Source organism: Vombatus ursinus, unplaced genomic scaffold (assembly GCF_900497805.2).
Source record: "Vombatus ursinus unplaced genomic scaffold, bare-nosed wombat genome assembly UNPS02014799.1, whole genome shotgun sequence".
NCBI classification, from domain to species: Eukaryota; Metazoa; Chordata; class Mammalia; order Diprotodontia; family Vombatidae; genus Vombatus; species Vombatus ursinus.
Window position 1 is genome coordinate 2,464,154 of NW_020954577.1, and position 17,726 is coordinate 2,481,879.

A 17,726-nucleotide genomic window follows, 5' to 3' on the forward strand; every position below is an offset into this window, starting at 1 on the left:
GGGAGGTGGAGAGAGGGGAATGTTAATGGTAGAACCCATGAATGTTAGTGTGAGAGAAGTCTACCCCACCCCACCCCAAAATCTGAGCCTTTAAAAAAGTCATGAAATGATACCAACCTGACCCACTACAAACTCCTGCTACCTGTCAGTTATTCTACTTTTGCCTTCTGTTGACTCTCCAGCACATTTGAAAGGCTTCTTTGCTATCATCAAGACCTCCATCTCCCTCCTTCAAAATGTCCTGCTGCAAAGATCAAGGCTGTCCACTTGGGTTCCCTCATGCACACTTCTAGGATCTCTGTCTCTACAAGCAGTCCCTCATGTGACTGACTCTCTAGTCTAAAAAGAAGCTGGCCTGCTCTTTTGAGAAGCAATGGGCTGGAATCTTTTCCATCTGTATCAGAATCAAGTCTTAGCTGGCTAGTTTGGGACTACCAAAACTCATCAATGATTGCTGACTGAATCATCCCATAATGTTTGATTTGTGGCTGCTATAACTTTCCCCATAATATAGAAGGATATGTTTATTATTCACAACTTTTGTAACTGCAAGAGCTATTTCATTCCTTTGTGAATCTGAACTATTCTGCTTGTTGTTAGGGACAATATCCATATATGGCTGTGTAGAGGTTCTCCTTTTGTATGTTATTAAATGAGAGTTTTCCCCCCGCCAGTTAGGGTCATTTAAAATTCCCCTACTTAAAAAGTCAAACTGCCCTGATCAACAAAACCTCAGTAAGTAACAGCCTCTTTTAGCAAAGGCCCTACTGTCTTTGCCTCCAAGGCCAGGGAGAAAAGGCCTGTAGGCACTGGTCACACAGGATGAACTGGAGAGAAGTGTACGTCCTAGGTTGAGGTTAGGGCACATGAAATGGACACCCTGGCAATTGTATGACTCCACACTGTTTTTCTTCATGTTCTCAAACCAATGAGATCTTTCGGTTTCCAAAAACTCTATTTTGTACATGGTGACAATCTGACCCAAATGGAAGACTCCTTTACGGCACCCTAGACGTCTGTATAAACCCTATAACACTGTATTAACACAAGCAGTGACTTCTACCCTCTTGCCCCATTTTCACCTTATTGTTCACGACTCTTCTACACAAATCCAACTTTGGCCAAGATGGTTTAGGCGTTGTTCCAAGAACAGGCCCCTATCCATATCTGTCTCCTTGCCTTGGTTCAGCAGTGTCCTCTTCCTATGATTCCTATAATGCCCATTTAAATGTCACTTCCCTTTCCAGGAACAGGCAGTTTAAAACTAAACTCTTCCATGAAGCTTTTTCAAACCATTTCAAACCATGATGTTTCACTCCTCTGCAGGCCTAATCCACAGACCCTCTGTCTCACTCACTTGGAGACATTCACTATATGATATTACTTTTTAACTTTTTAGATCATAAATACCAAGAAGAGAAAGAATATCTTAATTATGTCTTTACTTTCCTCAGCACTCAACACAACGCTTTACATGTAAGAGCTTGAGAAATGATTGATACAATTTCTTCATCTTGTTTTCTCTTCAATTAAATTATAAGCTCTTTGAGGCTGATAACTTTGACATATAGTACTGTGAAAAGTATTTTTTTTTTTTTTTGCTTTTTGGTGAGGCAATTGGGGTTAAGTGACTTGCCCAGGGTCACACACCTAGTAAGTGTCAAGTGTCTAAGGCTGGATTTGAACTCAGGTCCTCTGGACTCCAAGGTCAGAGCTCTATCCACTGCGACACCTAGCTGCTCCTGAAAAGTATTTTCTATGTAGCAGGGCCTAATGTATGCAATCATAATACATTTAAGAAACATGAAGTTTACCTGGGTGTCTGTACATTACAGTGGTAGATATATTCTGTCACGGTATCATCTTCAAACATTGAAGCATACTTTCTCTTAAAGTCAGGCCTTAAACGCCGTACAAGGCTTAAGCCTAAGTAATAACAGAGAATACATCAAGTTTATCCTTTAAGGTCTACCAAAAGCTTAGAGCCTAAATCTAACAAGTTTTTAGCACTAATTTGCATGAAGACTGCTTATGATAAATATACAGATGTTAACCTTAAGTATGAAAACAAACAGAAAGTAGATCCCAGATGCTACTCTCCAAAAAGTCACACGAAGTAGGATCAATAAAATTAACATAGCCTATTTTGAATGTCAGCCAACGTTTTCTGACAGTACTCAATATGAGTCAGAGTACTAATGAAAACCACGGAAGGAAGAAGGGCAGGTAGTGGTGTTTACTTCTCCAGTCAACTAGCAGGGGTCTTAGATGTAAACACACACACACACGAGACAAACCCTCCCAAATATAATCAGGAAATGTAGGGGAAAAAAAACACTAATTCAAAAGTATATTTATTACTAAAATGGATGTCAGGATCTACAATTAGGAATCAGACACACTCTACATTGGCTACATAATGAAGATACTTTAGAATTTCCATATGAGGAGGTAGATGAGACAGTCTGCTTGATCTATAACCTCTACAATAATGTAAAGAATGGGCTATACTATTAATCAATAGGCAATATCAGGGGGGACTATTTTTTCCAAACAGAAAGTGAAGGTTGATTGAAGATGGTTTAAAAAAAAAGCAATTTTTAAAAAATATGTTCTCATTTGATTTCACTGAAATCTAAAACCAGAATGTTTATAGATGCATATCTTTACTTTCCTAGTATACAAGTACTTACCAAAGGGTCCTGCAATTCTGAGGCCAGCTAATGGGTTAAAAGGGGTCAATACAGCTCCCAAGGCTTTGATCCACACTGGAATTGGCCGATCTTGATCAGCATTATCAGGTCTCTCTGGAAAGCCCCATGGCTCTACCAAGATAAGATGCTTTACCCTATTGGGAAATAAGATGTTTTCAGATATAATGGGTTTGCTGGACACAGATCCAACATGGATTTGCTCTAGGCTCACTGAAGTCACTTACATTCTTTGGGTTTTGCCTTTCTCATCTGTAAAAAGGGGATAGTAATATCTGTAGGGTCACAACCTCACCAGACTGTCACAGAGAATCAAAGAAGCTAACGCCCAATTGGTCAAGAAGTATTTATTACGTGTTTAATGTGACAGGCAATGGTGAGTGCTGAAGATACAAAGGCAAAAAGCATGCTCCCTGCCCCCAAGGATCTCACATTCTAATTGGGGAGATCAAATGCAAATGACTGTACATTCAAGATGCATGTGTATATCGATACAGTGCAAATAGAGGGTAATCTAAGAAGGAAAGGACTGTATCAGTGAGGGGACTGGAAAACCTTACTAAATGTCATATGGCAAACTGAATGTACACACAAGTAGAGCACATTTGGGAAATGGTAAAAAAAAAACATTTTTTAACAAAAGAACCCTAAGAAAACATTCTCCACAACATACATTCCATGTATAGGCGGCTCTTTGATATTTCTGGTGGTATCCATGAGATGGGACTGACATGAATCTTTGCATGGAAATGGTGCCATATTTTTATTATGTGTTTGTGGGTGCTAACTCAACAAGGCATGCTAGCTAACCAGCTCTGGGGTTCCTGCTGGTTTCTGCTACCCCCAGAAGGAAGAACAGGCCACAATATTAATAAGGTTCCTGGATTTAAAAAATGGCATGAAAGTAACAGGGCAACAGGAGAACAAACGTTAGAAAGTCATTCTTGTCTAGCCAGTCTAGTCTGTACAAGGCAACAGTAAATGTCACCCACCGAAGAAGGCCGGTGCTCAGACCTGTGCTCCTTCTCTGACACTGCCCATATGTGCTGGGCCAGGAGGAGGAGCCTGCTGGTCTCTAGGGCACCTGGCTCACAGTCTTAAGTCTCCAAAGCTATCCTCACATCTAAGGCTTTCAATATGTTGCTTGACTGGTGAGAGCTCGCTATACTGGCCTCAGGGACCCAGCCATGCTTCAGACATCTTCCTACCATGGCACTGCCTGAATTTCTATAAACTTCCGTCCCCACCTCCCACCCACGGCTTCTGGAAAGGGCACATTAATCAAATGACTGATGGCTCACCATCCTGCACCTGCCAGACCAAAACACCTTTCCCAGACCACCACCCATTACAGGGGTTTTCTTCAGACTTTGCCACTATGCCTCAGATGCTTTCTCACCCTGGAACATCCATCCCTCAGTCCCTTTTGGCCTCCTCCCACTGGTGAGGTTCCCCCCAGCCTTGAGGGTCCCTTTATGTGTCTTCCTCCATTAGAATCTCTGCCATTCCCCTGAAGGCAGAGCAGCCTATCTTTTGGTTTATATCTGTATTCCCAGTGCTTAGCTGTGCCTGGCCTCCATAGGTGCTTAATAAATGCATGACTTCTTGTCAAATTGTCTTTCCTTACAGAATGTAAGCTCCTTGAAGGCAGGGACTTTTAAAAAAAATTTTGTATGCCCAACTCTCAGTCCAGTATCTGATATGTAATAAGTGCTTAATACTTTTTTTTCATTCATTCAAACCCACTGATGTCCCTTTGAATATCTGAATATAGTTTGATGCCCACCTCTTTACCCTTTTCTAGGTTTATTTTCACAGCAGAGGAGGAAAAACAGGAAAACAGGGGGAAACGGTGATTTTTTTTTTCTCTTCCCCATCTCCTAACTTAATCAGGGTAGGTTAGGTCTACAAAGTTATTTCACCAAAAATTCCAAGGCTACAAACCTGTAGCATGTAAGTTTTGGAGGGCTGAACATAATTTGTCAGACATTAGAAGCTGATTTGGTTAATCTATAATTAGTCAATATCAAGTGTGCAATGAAGAGACACCATTAAAATTCACATGCATGCTTCTAAAATGATAAACCTAGCAAAAGACAAAGACTTGACAAGCTCATTTCCTTCACTAAACTAAACATAACTTTGTTGTCACCAAAACTATCTCACTTGAATATCAGATGTTTTTATGGCCAAATAAAAAGATCCCATCTTGACAATCTAAATTTTCTAAAATAATCTGATTAATCTTTGTAAGGTACCGTCTCCTGAGGTACTTTATCCATCTCTGAATGGGGAAATAGATTCAGAAACATTAGAATGCATCAGGCCAAAATTAATGTAGGATGGCACCAAGTGAAGATCATAAGAGTCATCAATGTCAAGTTGTGAATAATTTTGTCCTTTCTTAAACATGTTCAAGTACTGGATCCTTCTTACAGCACCTGGATTGTCAAATGTGATTGGCTTACATGGATGACAAGTGAGAATCAGAAATATGGACTCATACAACTTAAAAACCTCAACGGAACTTTGGAGGGCAGCATGGTACACGGGAAGTACTGGCATTGGAGTCAGGGCACCTCTGTGGGCCTCAGTTTGGTCATGACTGGTAGCACCGGATGGCTTCTGAGATTCTTTGCAGCTCAAAATCCATAACCCTGGCCTTAAAGTTGGCTCCCACACTTTCTTCACACCTCTCCTCCCTTGGGAAAGGGATGAGTTAGTGACAGAACACAGGTTGAGCTAGAAAATGGGAAAGTGAGGTCAACTTTAGAACAAAAGGTAAACTGTCATTCTTCTCCAGAAGTGTGATAAGAACAGAGAACGAAGCTATTCACAGAGGCTAAGGAAACTGAGCCATGGCACATAATAGGTGAAGAAGTTTGCTCTCCCCACGGCACTTGAGTTAGCCATGGTTACTGGTTGGAATCTCTATCAGAAAAGAACCACTATGCCACAGCGAATGCCAAGTGTATTTGGACAAGGAAAAAAGTAATAGAGGGAAGTGAGAACGCCAGTGACAGAGGCGTTTGTAAGGATAAGACAATTGGTCTGAGGCCACTGGAGTTAGCTTTGAGTCAGGACAGGGAAAGAACTGTCCTGCAGATATCAGGGGCTGATTGACAAGGCCTCATTGGAGCAGGACTTCTCTCCAGAGGTCTGAGGGATTAACAGGAATGAGAGTCAGGACACAGGACCAGACTAGGTCAGAAGAAGGTAAGATTAATTCTTCTTCTTCTTCTTTTTTTTTGGCAATTGGGGTTAAGTGACTTGCCCAGGGTCACACAGCTAGTAAGTGTCAAGTGTTTGGTCTGAGGCTGGATTTGAACTCAGGTCCTCTTGACTTCAGGGCCAGTGCTCTATCCACCGTGCCACCTAGCTGTCCCCTGAGGTAAGATTAATTCTTAAGTCATGGGGGAGGAAACTGATTTGCACATGGGAATGGCCAAACAGATGTAGCACCAATATCAAGTTTTGAGGTAATGAGGCCTAGATGAGCTTCAGTGTTTTCTGTCATTTGATGAACTTCCTACATGCCCCTGACCCTACATTTGCAGTAAGCTCCTCAAATTTTGAGTGGTCCAAGATGGCAAAGGAAAGAGGTGTGGCTGACGCAAGGAGGCCAAAGCTGATGACCGACGATGACTTGCTCACAAGCAGTGAGATCAAAGACAACACCCAGCAAGCAGTAACAGACGGGCAGCCTGAGTGGCGGCTGTGCAACTGACAAAAAATGAAATGGTCTTGAGGAGACTTGAGGCACTTCTGGCAGATCTTCTCTGAAGGATCCGTGGGAAAACACAGAGTAGAATCCCACAAGACAGGTCTGCTGGATGGGTTGAAATCTTCGGCGTTGAAGGAAGGATCTCCATGGGTCAGATGACAGATTGAAATACTGATTATCTATTGTTACTTAGAAGAAGAGAGCGTAAGAAATTTAAAAAAAAAAAAAAAAAGACTTCCACATCCCAAAGGGAGAACCACGGTTCTCCAAGGAAAGACTCAGAAAGTCAAATGGGCAGAGTAACTGTGGGGAACGAAACAAAGCATAGAGAGCTCAGTCAGCTCTTTCCCTTCTTTGCCTGCTACTACTACTACTATTAAAATAATGAGTACAAGAAGGAATAATGAAAATGTCATAATATAGAAATACTATTTGGAGTAAGACCATACTAGGCAATTGAAGTTATTAAATAAGAAACAGGCTAAATATTCTAAGAGCCTAATAGTTACCTTTAACCAAATACTGTCAAAAAGTGAATCTGTGTTAGGCTTTTTTTGGGGATCCCATGAATGCAGAGACTGAAGAGGAACAAGTTTAAAGTTCTGCAGATCTCTGGCTAGTTTATTTAGTTACTTTAAGTCAATGTCTGTCAATGGAAAGAAAGACAGGAAAAAACTTATTCCTATTAGCTTTTACTTTTGTAAGAGTGAAGTTTCAATTTAGAACTATGCCCAAAGGGCTATAAAAAAACGTGCATACCCTTTGACCCAGCAAAACCACTTCTAGGTCTGTATCCCAAAGAGATCATACAAAAGGGAAAAGGACCCACATGTACAAAAATATTTATAGCAGCTCTTTTTATGGTGGCAAAGAATTGGAAATTGAGGGGATGCCCACCAGTTGGGGAATGGCTGAACAAGTTGCGGTATATGAATGTAATGGAATACTATTGTGCTGTAAGAAATGATGAACAGGCTGACTTCAGAAAAACCTGGAAAGACTTACATGAACTGATGCTGAGTGAAGTGAGCAGAACCAGACTTAGCCCTTCTCAGCAATGCAATGATCTAAGACAATTCCAAAAGTCTCATGATGGAAAATGCTATCCATATTCAGAGAAAGAACTATGGAGTCTGAACGCAGATCGAAGCATAGTATTTTCTCTTCCTTTTGCTGTTTTTTGTTTCCCTTTTGTTCTGATTCTTCTTTCACAACACGACTAATGTAGAAATATGTTTATTTTATTGTACATGTATAGCCTATATCAGATTGCATGCCATTTTAAGGGGGGGGGAGATTTTAGAACTCAAAATCTTAGTAAACGGAAATGTTGGAAACTAAAACTAAATAATTTTTTTTTTTAAAAAGTGATGTTTTATGGTCAGCTGGGGACCAACTGGCATTAGAAAAGATAGCACTTGCATTACTAAAATGTGTTTTCCCCTTGAAGAAAATATTCTTGGGGAAAGGAAAAAGAATAATTACAATCAGAACATGCTATTTCTCACCTTATGTAAGGTGACAAAAAGTCCAAGGTGGTCCAAAAAGGTGAATTAAAACACAATTCATACATTTAACACTTTTAAAAAATATATATTTGGATAGAGTGGGCTTTGCCTGTGATTCTCCAACTTCCCCGATGTGACAGAAGGAGAAGCAGGAGAGGAATGACATCCGAAGGGTTTGGGGATTATGAAGAAGGGCAGAGTTGTGTTTAAAAGGAAAATCTAGGAGAACTGAGAAGTTGGGGGAAAAAAGCGCTGGAGCTGAAGAAAAGGACTTGAGGTGAAGGAACAAGGAGAGAGATAAGAAGGCTTTGAGCTCAAGGAAGTTGGGAAGGAAAGATAAAGCAAGTTTTTAAGCCAAGGTAAAAAAATAGGTTAATAAGAACAGGTCAGTTAGGTGTGTTAGGAAGAGGTGAGGTCAGGAAGAATTGGGGAAGGAAGCCAAGAACGGCTGTCAGAGCTCTAGGTGGTGAGAAGGAAAGCTAGAGCTTCAGGGTCCAAGGATCCCATCAGCAATGGAACAAAAGGGAAAGACCTTGAGAAGAAATGGAAGATTGAGTATCGAATACAATGGACTAAGGATGTCATTTCCCACAAGCATGAAAAGAGGAACTGTGCAGTCCGCTTGCATCTATAGAGTGTGCAATGTTTGTTATTTCTCCACTAACCAAATGACTTACTAAAAATCCTGACTGGTCTCCCTCCTAGAAAGTGGCAAAGGAACTGTTTCATGCAATTGGAATTAGGGAAGTCCCAGGGGCAAGTAAAGAAAAACTTCTCAACAATTACAACAATCCCAAAGTACAATGAACTGCTTCAGGAGGCAGGGGGCCCCACATCACTGAAAGTTGGGGACATTTACCTCATAACTCTCATTGAGACTTGGGAGGACGAGACTCAAGGTGGGAATGTGAGCATATCTTACTCCAGAGGTGAAAGTAAGTAAAAGGCAGTGGTGTGGTATGAAGAGACAGCCAGAGAAGAGGGAGAAGGCAGACACACTTAAAGGGGAAATTCACAAAGCACAGGGGGTACACCATGGAGAGGCTCAATGGAGGCAGTGCTGTCACTCAGATTACCCAGACAGTAAGAAGTAGACAAGGACCTTGAGAAACAAGACACAAGCTGTCACTGAAGCTAGTGAGTTGTAGTTGGGAGCTCTGATTACCTGGGCCCTACATTTTAGGGAGGACACCGACAACTTGATACAAAGAGGAAAGCCACCAGGCTGGTAAAGAGCCTCAGAATTATGCCATGGGCAAACTGGCTGAAGGGGCTGAGATGAGTTTAATCTGAAGAGGTAGCCTGGGGGGAGGGGTGCATGCCAGTCTCTATGATATTTCAAATGCTGTCCCTTGGAACACAGATAAGACTTATTTTGTCTGATGCCAGAGGGTGATACTAGGAGCAATGGATGGAATTACAGGGGCAAGTTTAGGCTTGATGCAAGGAAAAACTGAATAATTGGAGAGTTACTCAAAGGTGGGATGAGCTACCTTCTCAAGAGGTGGCAGGCTGGGACACTCCAGCTGGAGATTAAATGAGACAGTGTATGTAAAGCATGCCATAAGCCTTAAAGCACCAAGTAAAGGTGAGCTGTCATTATAATTAATATAGTATCAAGTATTAATACAAATTAAGTTATTCAAAACAATATCCAGTGGGACCAAGAGGGCTCTCCCATCCCATCTGAGTATACAGGAAGAGTCAGAGCCCTGCCCTAACAAAAATTCCCAATTTAGGAAGTCAAGCTGGAGACATGGACAGAAGAAGATGCTGCTGATACATGAAATTTTATGGCTCCAGTGATGTCCAAAACACAAAACTAGAGGAAGAGTGACTGACTACAGGCAGAGCTAAGGTCAAAGGTCACAAGGCTCGGCCACAAGGAATTGCTGGAAAAGATGAAACAAGAAAAAAGCATCTTTTTTTAAAAAGAAAAGGATATTATAAATGAAGTGAAAACTTGTGAAAAGCACTAAGAAGAAGAAGAAGGAGATGCAAAATCTTGCCCAAGTAACCAGCTCCCTAAAAGTTTAAATAAAACAAACAGAATCAAAGACTCCATGAGACACAAGAAATATAAGGAGAAAATTCAAGACTGAAAAAATGAAGAAAATGTAAGGTATCTTTTATAAAAAACAATGGACCTAGAAATAGAAAAGAGACAAGGAGAGATCGTCTAAGAACCATCTGGCCACCTGAGAAACACAAACAAGAGAAGCTTAGAATAAGAAACTGTAAACGAAAACTGCCCAGACATACTCAAGTCAGAAGCTCCATTTCTTTGTTGGGCAAACACATTCAAATAATGTTTCCTGAAACGCTGAAATGGGGACTTTTTTTTCCTTGTTCTTTAGATTCTATTCCTCCCCATCAATTATCCAAAAGACTCAGTGGCATGTATTAAATGACCAGGAATTCACTTGTGGATCCCAGAAGCTACATGGCCCTCCTTCCAATATTTTTTACATCTGCTGGAGAACACAGCATAATGGCTAGAAGGCTGGCTCAAATGAAGAAGATGAGGATAAGAGTAACAATAAGAGCTGGCATTCACACGTGCAAACAACGCTGGGAGGAGCTAAGTGTATTATCCTCCTTTTTAGATACAAGAAAGCAGAAGAGAAAAGGCTGAGGAGTGGCTCAGTCACTTGTCCAGGGCTGGCAGCTAAGGAAGGGCAGCCAGCAGGAGCTGACCTCGGGTCTTCCTTACTCCCAATCCAGCATCCCAACTCCTCAGCCACCTCAAGATCATGAATTTATCCAGTTTTAAAAAGTTAGCCATAAGAAAATCCCATTTTCCACACCTTTTAGTTACACCCAAATCCTTTTGGGTTGTACCAACCTGTTCTAGACTAGACCTCTTAATTCCAACAACCGTACTCCTGCCAGTGAACCCCGGAAATGTCTCTCCCACCAAAACTTCAAGATTCACCATGTCTTCCTTCCCTAGCCCAGATGGATTACGTGTAACTAACCTGGGTATCCTTTTGGAAATAATTTTATATAATTAATATAAACAGCAGACACTACAGCTCCCCTTCAGAGTTAATATAACTCATCAATGGAATGCAGCTTGTTGCTTAAAGCAATCCAAAAAGATGTCCTAATAAGTCAGTTGGGGCACAAATAACTTATACGGTTGCATCCAGCCCAAATTTTCTATGATTATATAACTGCTGACAACATTAACACCTGAAATTAATGAATAAGTTTCTTCTCTTCTTTAACTCTTGTTTCTTCATTAAAGTGCTGACAAATAAATAGGACAAATAATAAAACTAACAAATAACTCATCAGAGACAAGTTAAATAAGAGGGATGAGGAACAAGGCAATTTACACCCTAAATAAATGTTTTTCTCTGTAAAAACGACTGGTCAAGGATTTTATAGTATCAACAAGTAATGCTTCTCATAAACAGGAAAGCCCTTTCTTAATTCCTACATTGTGCAAACAGCATATTCTGAAGAAGGGAAAGGACCATCTGGTAGATGTTACATTCTGTCCAGCTGATTACAGAGTACCAGAAATGCAAATACAACAGACTCGAGGTGAGTGTACTCACAGTGAAGGAGCAGTACCACGTAACAACTAAACTTAGGGTCACTCCTCTGGCTTCGATCTTATACATTCACAACCCACACATGTACTTTCTAACTTGTTCCAGGAAAGTGACAGTCCTTTTTTCAAGCCTCCTACCTCCACAGAGCAAATATTACAGAATTTGGGCTGACAACCGGAGGTGAGTATAACCTTCTGGAAGACCCTGAAGGGGAAATATGTACATTTTGTCTCTCTGCGAATTTCTTTCTTTTTTTTTTTTTTAAACAACAAGCAGCTACTCTGACTGGCTCACACATTTCATTGCCCCAATAAAAGAAAGCCAAGACCTGAAGATGTTTTTGTTACTACATATGGTCATTTATGTTTATAATTTTCCTAATACTGAAGCAGTCTTGCAGGGCTAGTATAAATCCAGTCTGAACAACAAATGACGTGTTTGGATCTCTTCCAGCTTTATGATTCTATAAGTAAAAGTCCATGTGCTCCTGCTGGCCTCACTTTACCTTGATGGATATTTCAGTGAATAAGCAGCAGCCAAGAATCCACCCAGATTGTGTCCAAGCAAGATCACTGTGTCCAGACCTAGAGCACACCTCCATTCTTCAATTGTGTCCACAAACTGGTCCTCGGCTTCTACCGCATCACCGCCAAAGGGGGGTCTACTACTCCGCCCAAAGCCCAGAAGATCCAAAGCGTATACGGGCCTATTTTCACAAAGATCTCCAAAGTTGAGCGCCCAGAGTCCAACCCCACCTCCAAAGCCATGGAGGAGGATAAGTGGAGTCTTATGTGCAATATCCTGAGAAAATTTTAGTGTCCATATTTTATTTCCACTGGATATACGAACAGATTCTTTTTTGTATGGACAGGGCACACCTGAAGAAAACAGAAAACAAAAGAAAAAGTTTGCTTAATTAACCACACTATTTTTAGGAAAGAGAATATACTCTTAATTAACATCTAAATATATATATATGTATCCCACTGTCACATCACGGATTTACATTAATTCTAAGAAATTAAATATAAAACCTGTACAAGAGCTAGTTGCTACAACAATGTGCAAATGAAAAAGTCTAAACATGAGACAGGCCTGGACGGTCTCCCTGCTGTAGAGCGGCCATAAAAATCTGGCTGTATCTCTAGATTTAGATGATGTTCATTATGCTTTGGTCCAGAGAAAAAGCAACATACATTTATTAAGCACCTACTATGTGCTAGGCGTCATGCCTTTAAATAAAGCCAGACTGCTAAAATTACGAGAGAACCTTCACAAAAAGATCAGGGAAGGGTAGAAAATGAAAAAGAAGTATTGGTATTAAAATCCAACTGAGGAGTTTAAGTATTTTAAAAGTAGAGATCCAATACAGTAGGTCAGATCAAGTAGAAAGAGCAATGGACAAGAAACCTGGGCTCCAGTCTCAGTTGTGCCGCTCACTCACTATGCGGCCTCTGGGTGAATCACGATTCCTCAGGGCCTCAACTTTTCTCATCTATAAAACGGCAAGGAAGGCAAGCTAGCGAAGCTTTCAGGGCTCTTTTGGCTCTACAATTCTGTCATTTTGAATAAGTAGATGGATCTCATGAATGGAAAACTCTAAGAGGAACTGCCAACATTCTAAGGAGGAGAGAAGAGGTCTCCAGGTGGGCCCCACATCTCAAGACGCTCAGGGGGATGCACACTCTGGGGAAAACAATGTTGTCGACAGGAACCAAAGAGAAGAAAAACTTTATACAAATGCCAAGAAAATCCAAAGGTGGGAGGCACAGAATAAAACAGAAAGAATCAGAGGGTATCCAAGCTGTCCAGGAATAAAGAGTTGCAACATCTAAAAGGGCCTATGTGACACCCAGTGAAGAGGAGGGGTAAAAAGACAGCAAGTACCTGGGAGAGAAAGGTGGAGAGAGGGCAGACTAAAGGCAAAGCACAACTACTGCTCCTAAGAAATGATTAAATACTTTAAAATTATGGGGCACATTTATTTCTGGGTTAGGAAATAAACCTGGAGTTTAAAAACTACCTAACCATGAAACTGCGATGTGACAAACTCAAACTGCTCACTTTGGGCCATGAAATCCCCTATGAGTTAAGTTGTGTGACCTGACTGGTTAAGGTGGAAGGGCTGTGAAAGAGGGAGGAGGAAAGGAAGAAGGAAGCAAGAGAACGGGGAAGAAGGGCTAGCCCAGGGCCAACGCCTCTTCCTCCACAAGGTGCTCCGTTCCATTTCGTCACACAAATCAAAGCAAACTCCTTCTATTCAGAAATCCAAACACTTGGCACTGGATTAAAAGAAGTCCGTTTCACGAGAATGGGAGGCCACATTTTCAGTTCAACGGCTAAAGCAGTTTGAACAGAAGGCATACGAGCAAGTTCTGGAGACCAACAAGTAGCACTTGGAACAATACCACTCAAAACCTTTTCTGCTTTATTGAAAGCAAGGTTAGAAAAGGACTTATCAAATGCAAGTTTCTATTCCAAGTGGAGAGAGGGCTGGACTTGGAGGCAGGAGGACCCTACTTCGAATACTGCCTTGAATATTTACCAGCTGTGTGACCCTGGGTCAGTCGCTTAATCTCGCGGGGCTTTAGTTTCCTCAGCTGGAAAATGAGGAGGTCAGACCTGATCGTCTCGAAGGTCCCCTTCAGCTCTAAATTTATGACCTTCTCTTAAGTACGTGAAGCTACCTCCAATCTATTTTCAAGTCATCACTTAAAATAAGATTGTCCCACCTCTGCATAGCAAATGTCACTCATTCCTTCCCTATTCAAACATAAAAACAAAGAGATTCACACGTAAATCCCATACCACACAAAACCTATTCCCAATTTATTCTGAGTCCTTAATAAACTCCCTCTCTGACACCTCATCATAGGGCGGCACTGACCCTGGATTCTCTAAGGCCGTGCCAGCAGACTCGAAACTCTCCCAGGTGTTCGGAGAGGTAAACAGCTTCCAAGATGGCCCTAGCCCCTGACTACATCTGTCACAGGGGACAAGCCTAGCTAAATTGGGAGAGTTTCACTGCAGAATGTTAGTGACAAAACGGTGAACAATTTTAGTAACAGCAAAACACAAAGACTGTCCACAAAGTGAGAAGGAAGTACACGGTGCTAAAATCAAGGGATCACATCAACTTCAACACTTCCTCCACCCCTGAAAGGAGATTAGGATCACAGAGCCAGAGTTGGAAGGGAGAGGCGAGAGCTAAACTACCAACAGATAACTAGAAAGCGCTCTCCAGCACAGTCTCCATAGTAGCCTGGTCTAATTTCTCCCAGAAGGAGGTACAGCTGCATGTGTGGGACTCAGCAAAGCTCACCTCTCACAAAGACATCAACACAACAGGGTCATTCTGGAGCTTGCCGCCACTGTGCCCCTAGGGAGGATACATTTTGCCAAGCTCTAACACAGGAAAGAATCTCATTTAGTGTTTCAGTTCCATTTTCTTTATTACCTTTAGCAGCTCTCTGCATCACTACAGACTCAGGAAATATTCTGTCAGGACCACTGACCCTATTTTTCCCTTGCAACCCACACTGTTACTCTTCCAAACCTCTTTCTCTTCACTAAGCACATTCTCATCCCCAAACTCACTGTAAGGAGATAGTCTTACGAGCCTGAGGTAGCTGAGGGCAAGCTCTTCTGGTTTCCTTCCCCAAACCTTCGCAGCACTGTCTCCTTCCCCTCTTCCATCCCTCCAAGGACACCCCAGCATTACTCCCTCTGTGTCCATTCACAGTAATATCACCCCACTCCCTCCCACTGTGATCTTGCTCCATCAGGTATCCCCTCCCTCACTATTCAACCCTTCCTTTGTCATTGATTCCTTCCTAGAAACATGCTCAGGCCATCCTAATCAATCAACAACATTGATACTAAAAAAGGGTTCCCTCTCCTTTGTCTGGCCACTGACCCATCTCTCTCACCGTCCTCTTTACTATGAAATAGCTGGGAAAAAGTTGTCTAGATCTGATGCAGTTACTTTTTCACCCTTTTTGCAAACAAGCTTCTGACCCCAGCACTCTGATGAAACCACTCTCTCAAAGGTCACCCAAGACTGTCACCTGACTGCCAAATCTTGCTTTTTTTAGCCCACATCCTCTTTCACCCGACATGGATGGTTCCGCACCAGCCTCTCCTGATTCTCCTCCTGTCTAAACACTCCTTTGTTTTGTCCTTATCCTGACCCTTTAAAAGGGGGGCTGCCGGCCAGCTGTTATCCTGTCTCCTGCCATCTCATTCTCTCTCACCACTTCAGCTATCTCCTCCAAGCATATGACTTTCCAGGACTGAAGCCTCAATCCTAAACTTCAAACAACCTTGAGAACTTCTCCATTTGAATGTTCCACCCACACAAACTCAAGAATGCAAAAATGAAGTTCATTATCACACCCCCTAAACTCACGCCTCCTTCTGAAGTCACTTATTTGTTGAGAAATTGTTCACCAATGTTCACCAGTTGAGTCTCCAGGATCAGGAACTGCAGAATTCTCTTTAACTCTTCCTTCTCCAAGTCTAGTTGATTCCATCTTTTTGCCATCTCTCACCTCTGTTCTCTCTACTTCCCACTGTGACTATTTTAGGACAGGCCCCAAGGCTACCGCAGTCGCCTCCTCATAGGAGCCAGCAGGTTCCACGCCACTGCCAGACTGACCCTTCTCATGCAGGGGTATGGTCACAGCAATTAGCTAACCCTTTGTCTGCAGACTTCTTCTGGCAGGCCCACTGAGCAAAGTTCACATTTCTCTGCCCACCATTCAAGGCTCTCCACAACCTGACACTTTGGTGCCTTCCCAAACTTCTCTCTATAGAGTTGCCTCCCAAAGTCTTAGTGCAGACTGAAGCCTGAAGCCGGGACTCTGTTCCAATCACCCGGACAGCCCCCTGCCCCCAGAAGAACCTCTATATTTCTGCCCAGGCTGATGCCATTCCAGGACCGCCCTCCTTCCCTCATGTCTATCCCAACCAATCCATGGAAACTCAACTCTGATGTTGCTCTCCAAAGGGCTTTCTCTGATCACTGCTACTTTTTAACCCCACTCCCCTTTATACGCCATAACACTGTAAATTTGAGCTTTCCATCTTAGTTTCTATTTCCCCTCATTAGATGACGAGCTCCTTGAGGGTAGGGACAGTGATATCTAAATGCTGCATCTCTCCCACTGTCTAATACCTCTGTACACAGCAGGCACTCCCAAAATATTTGATGCTGTTGAAACTGGAAAGGACTTTCTTAATTATCTAGTCCAACCTGTTCCTTTAACTGATGGAAAACTGAAGCCCAGACAAGTAGAGGGATGCATCAAAAATCTTAAGAGATTTGGAGGCTAACGTGGCCCTTCCCGCTATACCACCACTTCATCTCCTTTAGGTCTGTGTCCCAAAAGAACAGAAAAACTCACACTTCAAGATCTTTTCCTCAGCTTCTTTCAGCAGGGACGAAGATGTCGGACACCAAGTGGGAAGCCACCCCGTCAGCCATCCTGACCTATACCAATGAAAACGGAATACGGTATACATGTTACAAGTTAGAAGGAAACAGTTCAAAAGTGTGGTGAAGCCCATTTAATCCTGCCCTGTCCCAGTGGAGAGAGGGCTGGCCTTGATTCAGGAAGGCCTAGCTTCCATGAATGCTGCCTGGTCTTGGGCAAACTTCTCAGTGCTCTAGGCAGAGAAGGTACAAGATCTGTGTTGGTGGAGAAGGTTTCTTGTTTGAAACTGTCTCGTTTGCCAAGTCACAGATCCGGATACTTCTTGGAGTTCAGTCTATGTGGGGATAAGACTTGTAATATTCAGTATATTCAGGGTCAGCCCTCATACATGCACATAACCAACATCATAAAACCTATCTCATGCTCCACGGATGATCTCATTATAAAATGACAACGCAAAAGAGTAGGAAGGCACCTTACAAAGCAAATACACCATGCCCCCCTTGACAGAAGTTCACAGAATTATTATTTTGTATATTATAATATTATGCTGAAGGTCCCACATCCATTAAACAAGCAGAGTCAGGATGTGGACCCAAGACTTTTTACTTTTAAACCCAGCCTCTTTCTAGTCTACTCTATTTCTTCACTAAAGATGAGCAAAACAAGAGTGATAAAAACAGCCTTCCTCTGCTCTAAAGAAACATTCCTTCAATATACAAAATTACTCAGAGTAGCAGCAGTAAAGGAAAAAACAACCAAAGAGCAGAGCAGTGAGAGGACTA

At 42.1% G+C, this 17,726-nt stretch overlaps 1 protein-coding gene across 2 annotated transcripts in view; it reads right to left on the reverse strand.

Annotated features, from left to right (window-relative positions):
* LOC114050527 (1-acylglycerol-3-phosphate O-acyltransferase ABHD5) overlaps nt 1-17,726 on the reverse strand; it is a 36,171-nt gene that overhangs the window by 4,022 nt on the left and 14,423 nt on the right. For both annotated transcript variants that reach the window (XM_027872308.1, XM_027872307.1), the window contains exons 2-5: nt 16,912-16,997; nt 12,012-12,384; nt 2,694-2,848; nt 1,815-1,926 (exon numbers count right to left, since the gene is read on the reverse strand). In XM_027872308.1, coding sequence (XP_027728109.1) covers nt 1,815-1,926; nt 2,694-2,848; nt 12,012-12,384; nt 16,912-16,997 — 726 coding nt within the window. The remainder of the gene's footprint in view (nt 1-1,814; nt 1,927-2,693; nt 2,849-12,011; nt 12,385-16,911; nt 16,998-17,726) is intronic.